The following is an 8168-nucleotide window of genomic DNA, read 5'->3' as shown; positions in this document are numbered from 1 at the left end:
ATTTTATTAATTCAATTATTCATCATCGTTATTCTATTTTTTAATGAACCTCATAGTATTTGTAATACTATGTATTAGTATTTGTAATAGTTTGCTAAAGCTTCCATTACAATTTGGAACACATTAGATGAAATAACAGAGACTATTTTTCACAATTATGAAAGCTAAGGTTTCAAAATAAAGGTCTTCGCATTGTTGTGATTTTTTTCAGAGGATGGTGAGAAGTAGATCTGTTATCATTCCTAGTTTAATGATTGCCATCCTCTCAATTACCTTTTTTCATCAGTTTCCTGTATGTGAGTCTATGTTGTATTTCTTCCTGCCAGTTCACTAGTCACATAGAAATAAATAATGCTAACACTAATGACCCCATTTTACCTTCTTTAAAAGATAAAATTCCCAAATAAAGGTAAATAGTATGGGACTGGGCAATGTTTTGGTTTCACTGTATGAGTTTAGAATGATAGTCTCATTTTCGCCTAACACTATTAATGTATCACTGGGGTTTTCAAGATAGAGATCAATATGTTTTCTACAACTTAAACTCTGACTTCCTTGAGGTCACCAAGGTCTGTCTGTCACCTTATTCTGGACTTTTCTATTCTTCTCTTTTTCTTTTTTGTGTATATGTGTACAAGTGTGTGAATATGTCTGTATATTTTTGTGTGTACAGGTAGGTATACAGTATAGGTGGGAGCACATAACAAGTATACAGATATATGTAGAGTCCAGAAATATGTGTAGAGTCCAGATATCAAATTCATTGTCCTCAGGAGTTGTATCTCTTGCTATTGGGGACAATGTCTCTGAGCTGCTGAGAGTCAACAGCATTAATGAGATGTCTGTATAATACCTATGCAGGTTGTCTTTGACTCTTCACCACTGGGATTACAAGTGTGTACTGGCATGCTCAGCATCTTCAAGTAGATTCTTGAGAACAAACTCAAGTCCTCATGTTTGCATAAGCTGCGTATCCACTTAGATATCTTACAATCCCTCAGTCCTTTATTTTCACTTAGATTTTGTTGCAAGTAATATAAATGATGGTTATATTTACTTTTGCACATTTAATCCATGAATGGCACTATTGTGACTTTCTAGAACCATTCTTAACCACAGCATGATTTGAAACCACTGAACACTGAATTCAGTTACATGACTGCAGACTGAGGTAAAGATAGACATGAAGGGCATGGTATTTGAAACCACATCAAAAGCTAACAATTTTGAGGAACTTATGGAGGTGCGAAATCATGAAGGTCAAAAGCATATGTATGTGTATCATGTTGGGTATGTATGGAAGGGTGTAAAATTAGTTGCTTCTAATTGGGGGTGTGTGGGAAATGAAGTTTAGAATAATAAGGCTAAAATATTTCAAGTACATATATGCAAAACAGGGGAAGAGAGTGACCTCATTGAGTAAGTAAAGACAATGAAATTACCTAAAGGGAATGTTATATATTCCTTATGACTAGAAATCATATATACTTATAGGTTTGTAGGCAGTTTAGAGGGAAATTTTTAATGAATTTCATCTTAACTGGATATATATTATACTGTATGTGAATGTCATAAATGTCAAAGTCATCATGGGGACACAATGAAATAAGGGTTTTGAAAATAAATTTAAAAAATGACTGGAAGTAGTCCCAATTGGCCATTAAACAATCAACAAAAGATATACAAGACAAGCACTTATGATCAGAAACATAAAGTAATTACTGAATACATTTTGGTAATCTTGCTTTTTTAATCAACGGTTTAGAATTTTCTTAAGTGTTATCTAAACATACATAGTTTATAATATACACAAATAAGTTTTGAGGTTGACTATGAAGTTTTAGGAAAATAGATGTGCATTTGTAATCTTACAAAACACACTAAAGGTAATTCCAGTGAGTTTGTACTGACCCATGCTGGCAATGATGCTGTGGACAGGTAATCTGGAAGGCCCATGATAAAATGACCTTGACACATTATTTTTTCTCTGTTGATCTTGATTCTTAAATGCTGAATTTTCTTCTTTGGTGATATTAATATAAAAGCATATGTCTGAAGCATTCATAATGTATCGAGGACCTGGATTCAGCAAAATGTTTTTATTATCCTCCCTCCTAACACCAACCAAGCAGACACCAAACCTTAATTTAAAAGAAGAATATAAGAGTTTAAGAATTACAATTTGGAAAAGTTCTTAGTTTTTTGTTCTTTTAAATGCTTATATTTGTAAGAAAATTAGTCAACTCTAATCAAACAGAACAAAATAAGGACATAGAACTAGAGAGCCGGAAAGGATCCTAACATTTAACAATCTCACTTTTAAAGGAAAAAAAAAGCATAAATTCAATTGGTCTTAAACATAACTGTATATATAAATAAAAACATAACAATATAGAATATTAGACTGATTGTCATACAATAGAGGTAACATTGTTTTATAATCCTTAAGATAACTAATTATATCAAAGCTATGAACAATATGTCTTACTTTGCTCTGAATGTTTAAAATAGATTGGAATAAGGGAGACTCGTAAGCAATGTCATGTGCAAATAAGTGATGTCATTGAATTTCCCTTGCTCACCACCTTTCATACATTCAAGAAAGAAACACTTCAAATGTTCCTCAATGTACTGGTCATACATGTTCAATAGGCGAACTTCAAAATTTTAGTGTAATATTGTTTTTAAATATTTATTAGTGATCTTTGGTAATGTTCTAACTTTCAAAATTCACCTTATTATAAAACAACATAAGTGAGTAGTCAAATTTCACAATATATGTAGTAGTAAAATATGTATAAATAGTATCATGCAGAGTTAAATTTGAGTATATTATATATCAGTTAAGTAGAATATATTAAGTATCCAAATACGTTTCATTAAAATACTCTAATATAATATAGCTGATTTTTTATAATTTTTAGTTCCTTAGGTTACTAATTTAGTATAAAAGAGAAAGAAAAAAGTCTAATATCCATTTCTTTACTTTTTGGAGACTTATGCGTTGTTTAGAAATGAAAGTGGAACATCTATAAGATTAGCCTTGTCCACATAGTGAGTTTGAGGACAACCTGAGTTACATGAGACCATGATTCAAAAGATCATAAAGGGAAAATGTTTCTTTTTTCTTTCTTTTTTGTTGTGTTATTTTTCAAGTGTTTTTGTTATTGTAAATATAAATAAAAGTAAATATCACTTTAAATTTAATTTGAGTAACAAGTACATTATTGGATAAATTGTATAAATTCTTAATGAGGTAGGATGTTGTAAGGATCTAAGATATTGTAGAATAGATATTTCTAACATATTTTCTTCCTGGCAAAAATAACTTGTAGAAACTACAAAGTCTTTAGTTAAAAGTGGAACAAAAATGTACTTAAATAGTCTATAAACACATCAAATCCATGAGCTCCAATTTGGAAAACTGTTTAAATGTTTTGATTGATTGGTTGATGAGTTAATTCTCCACTGGAAACAGAAACATACTTTTTATGTGCATGGAAAGAAGCATAGGTAAAACTCTTCCCTTCATATTCAGCAAAAAATGTACTTTCTTCCAAAACGATATGATAGACTTCATTTCCTGAGCACCTCCCATATGTCTTCTGCCACTGTTCAGGTGACTGCTGCCCTTCTCTGCAACACAAGCACACACACATACAGGCAAAGGAAAACACAATGAATGGGTGTGAATATATTAGTGACAAGCCAGCCAATCCACAAGGCCAAGATTGTAAACAATTATAAATATAATTCAAAGAGGTAACCTTATGGGACTTTGAGCTAGTATGGTATTACACAGAAGTCCCGACAGTAACTTAAACTCAGCATCACATATAACATGGAACACCGATGAATAGTGAGTTGTAAGAAAGGAGGAGTTTTATAAGACCCAATGTTATCAACATTTACTCTGACCATGGCTTTATAAGTTCGCATTTGATTTCCTCTCTGAGGAAATGCTGCATTCATATCCAGTCTTTAGAACTTATTTCATTTTCTCTGTCATAAGACTAAATTTACCTTATGACATAAGTTGACTCTTGTAGATTCTTAATTTACTCTGTTTTAGAAATTATGTTTTTGGCCGGGCGGTGGTGGCGCACGCCTTTAATCCCAGCACTTGGGAGGCAGAGGCAGGCGGATCTCTGAGTTCGAGAGTTCGAGGCTAGCCTGGTCTACAGAGTGAGTTCCAGGACAGCCAGGGTTACACAGAGAAACCCTGTCTCATAAAAAACACACACACAAAAAAGAAATTATGTTTATATATATATATAAACATAATGTTTATTTATCTATCTATCATGTATTACTGCATGATCACAGTTTCCACTCCCTCTTCTACCCGTAGTCATTGCCCCCACCTCCCTTGTCTCCCAAATCCTCTGCCTCTGCCATCCCTCCCTAGAAAATACCAGGTCTCCCAGAAACATCAACCAAACACAGCATAACAAGTTACAATAAGACCAGGCACCTCATGAAAAGAGGGTTTCCTAATGAGATGATGCTTCCCGAGAGGTGAGGTAAAGCTATACAGTAGCAAGATGAGAAGCACATGATGGAGGAAATGTTTTTGGAGCTGGTCTGCCCTCTGCCCATCACTTTTTACTCTCCTTCTCAGCACCACACTATGATCCCATTTCAGCTTCTAAATTAGATTCATGATTCTCTTGAAGGAATTTTAATATAACTGCCTAACAGCTCTCTAACCCTATGATCATTTTGTATCTCAAATAAGTCCTGATCTGTTGCCAGCATGTTCTCTAACATTGCTGGATCTTCATCATAGACTTTTATTTTTGCCAAATACCATGTTGCCAAATTGCTCTTTGATCCACAGGATGATTTTATTTGTGTTGGCCAAAGGGAAATTCTCTCCACAAAGAATCATCATCAGTCTTAATGTACTTACTTTCCTTCTCTTCAGTGACACAAAATCTGAGAGAAACAACTAAAAAGGAGCAAAAAGACTTAAATTGATACAGGGTTTCAGAGAGATTTGTGTCAGTCCACCGAGCAGTTCATTTGTTCAATGGGGGCATGACACAGAGGCTTTGAATACATTGGTGAATCAGTAAGTGGGATAGCTACACTTGACCTTCAAAGCCCCATACTTGGTAACCCATGTTTGCCTGCCAAGCTTTACTATCTCAAGTTTCCACAGGCTTCAAATTAGTCCCATAAGTCAGAGATTAATTGTCCCAGTTATAGCTCTGTGAGGAAACAGTTGAGATTTAAACCATGATGTTTATAAGAAGTGGTAGTTAGAAGTAATATATTCATCAGTAGTCTAATACTCCCTTTTCTCACTACTTCTAAAGAGATACAGTAACATTGAAAAGTACAGATTTTTAAGGGACTATTACTTTAGAACATTGGCAGATATGTTGAGAATAACTATAAAAATTGGAAGAAACAAAGTTGTTAGAACAACAAAAAAATCAGCCAATGATTTCTGGATATTTTTATGTTAATATCATCCGGGTGATTTATTTAGCTTACATCATTTTAGCTAATACAAAAGCGTTAGTAATGTTTTTCACAGAAGGGATAAACTCAAATAAATAGGAAGTCTAATAACTCATTGAAATTTGCAGAATTGAGATTCAAATCTGGTAGTAGATTCTAGACCCCAAGATTCTGATTCTTTAAGAAACTCATGATGGAGTAAAGAAAGAGAGACCTCTACTTTGGGAATGTGTGTGTATTTTTGGCTAATTGACACTTTTAAAATATTGATAAATTTATTTCTTTAGTAATTCTTTAGGGTATAGTCTGACTTTAAAATGGATTTTGAAAACTCTATATGATAATTTTATTTAATTTCTTACTTTAAGAAGTTATCTTGTAGAGATTACAATGAGATAACATTAAGTTTATATATATTTTTCCATTCAATTTTTGATGATTTTACTGGTAGACACCATAATCTTATTCTGAAATAGTAAATAGATATACTGAAGTAAATAGGGAAATGATATATAGACATTATATTATGATTTTCATGTGAATTAAAATTTGAAAGCTACAAAATTAGGCAGGACACATGTTTCCTTAATGTACATGCCTTTTTCTACGAGCACCTTTAGCATCTCTTTTGTATATCAGCTTAGTCAACTTTCAGTTGTTTTCACAAGAAAGAATCAATGTTTCATATACAAGAAAATTTTAGCTTTCACATTTTAATGGATTAGAATTCTATGATCCAGGTTGTGGCATGCCAAGTGATTAACAGGAACTTCTGAGTTGTAGATTTCTGACTCTGGGCTGTATTACTAGTAGAAAAAGCTGGCTAGTTCTTCAGAACTGATGAAGGCTCTAATCTACTCTAGAGTTTACTCTTTTGACCTAACTATCCCCAAAGACCTTGAATAAAATGCTGCCATATGAATAAGTTAACACATGCATTTTGAAATGGTATAAATATCAGATCTATTCCTGGGCCTCTTCTACAAAAGTGAGTAGTTTTTAAAGCATACACAGCTTGAGGGGAGCCTTGGTTATAAAATGGACAGAAGTTAACAATAGAGTCTTACAAATTTATAAAAAACAAACAAACAAACAAAGCAGATGTGGAAATTTCATCAAATACTGATAGCAGTATAGCCTCACAAAACAGTAATTTTGTGCAGAAAAGGTTTTTAGATTCAATATTATGGTAATTAACAAAATGAAGAGTGTAGTCAGATACTAAAAATAAACATGAATGACTAAAATTTGAGAAGAAACATAAAGAGGAGAGTTGTATATGTTTTATGAAGGATAATTTCAATGTAAATAGGATTGCCCAGGAATGCCATAAGGAAAGGCCAACAGCTGAAGAAAATCTGAGCAAGAGATTAGCTGCTGTTGGCTAGAAGAAAGCCATGAAAGACAGCAGCAGCAGCAGCAGCAGCAGCAGCAGCAGGCATTTTCCCAAAACACAGGAATGCCCAGTATGTCTAACCAAGAGCAATGAAGCCAATTTGTCTGAATTGAGGGAGAAAGAGAAGAAATTGGAGACAGTTGACCAAGGAGTGTACTCTTATAGAAACATACCATTCAACAGATGTGACATTTACTTGGAATTGCTTGGCAGCCACTGAGATTTTAAATATGTGCAGAAGTATGCACTTACATTGTATAAAAATTCCTCTTGTCATTGTGTTAAGAATAGCTTGAAGAAAAGCACAGACAAAGGAGGCTATTTTGTGGGACCAGCTAGTAATGATGACTACCACCAAAGAGTCTTTTGAGTTCTACAACTGGATTGTACGTTTCTCCATGAATAAACTTTTAAACTAGTCCTAACCTTTGTCTGAACTGCTGGCCCAGAAATATTTACTATGTTGTAATAAAGATGAAGAAGCATGTAAAGTTTCTCAGTGAATGGGAATGATAATGGAAAATATGGAAATAGGAATTTCCATGATTTGGTCAGAATACATAATTAAATTGTAATAGTATTAAAATCTAATTACATTAAATGGGTACAAACATTCTGTCAATGTTTAAAGATTTAAAAGTTAAAAATTTCAAAGCTTTAAATCATATTTTTTCTAATTATCTTATATAAAATCTATGGGGATGAAATTTGTAATCACTATTATCTTTGAGGTTTCATAAGTTCATGTTTTCTCATCTCTACTGTAGCCAAGACTAGTCTTTAATTTCCTCTGATCAATATACTCTGCACTACACCTAAGAATTTATCATGTGACACCATTTTCCTACTAAGGATCCTCCTTATTGAGCTTCAGTTCATTTATAGTTATTCATATTTGTAGTCATAAGTTTATTTCTTATTTCACAGCACTACAATGGAAATTATATTATTGTGTTACTAAATTACAAAGCCCCAAGAAAAAAGGGATAATAACATCAATTTACAACTACTGTGATTCCAAGTTGTGACATCCATATATAACTTAGAGTGAACTTTTAAAACTGTGTTGGTAACATCAACATGTTGGCAGCCATGTACATGGCTTGAACCTGAAAATGGGCCCCCAGACAGAGTTATTAAATTAACAGGCTGGCAAGCAAAGGACAGGAAAAATTCCGCACACAGCCTTACCAACCTAAGACAGAAGTACTTGTTTTTTTTTCTAATGGATTGTATGTTTTCCCTTTCTTTCTTTCTTTCTTTCTTTCTTTCTTTCTTTCTTTCTTTCTTTCTTTCTTTCTTT

The 8168-nt window shown here is 33.1% G+C and overlaps 1 protein-coding gene across 3 annotated transcripts in view; it reads right to left on the bottom strand.

The window, feature by feature from the left end:
* Kcnt2 (potassium sodium-activated channel subfamily T member 2) overlaps positions 1–8168 on the bottom strand; it is a 345424-nt gene that overhangs the window by 89198 nt on the left and 248058 nt on the right. For 2 of the 3 annotated variants that reach the window (XM_028769952.1, XM_028769953.1), the window contains exons 15-16: positions 3487–3636; positions 1912–2141 (exon numbers count right to left, since the gene is read on the bottom strand). In XM_028769952.1, the coding sequence (XP_028625785.1) occupies positions 1912–2141; positions 3487–3636 (380 nt within the window). The remainder of the gene's footprint in view (positions 1–1911; positions 2142–3486; positions 3637–8168) is intronic. The other variant, XM_028769954.1, reaches the window with a different exon arrangement.

This window comes from Grammomys surdaster, unplaced genomic scaffold (genome assembly GCF_004785775.1).
Source record: "Grammomys surdaster isolate TR1022 unplaced genomic scaffold, NIH_TR_1.0 196, whole genome shotgun sequence".
Taxonomy (NCBI): domain Eukaryota; kingdom Metazoa; phylum Chordata; class Mammalia; order Rodentia; family Muridae; genus Grammomys; species Grammomys surdaster.
Note: the sequence above shows the minus strand (reverse complement) of the source record. Positions and strands in the feature narration are given on the sequence as shown.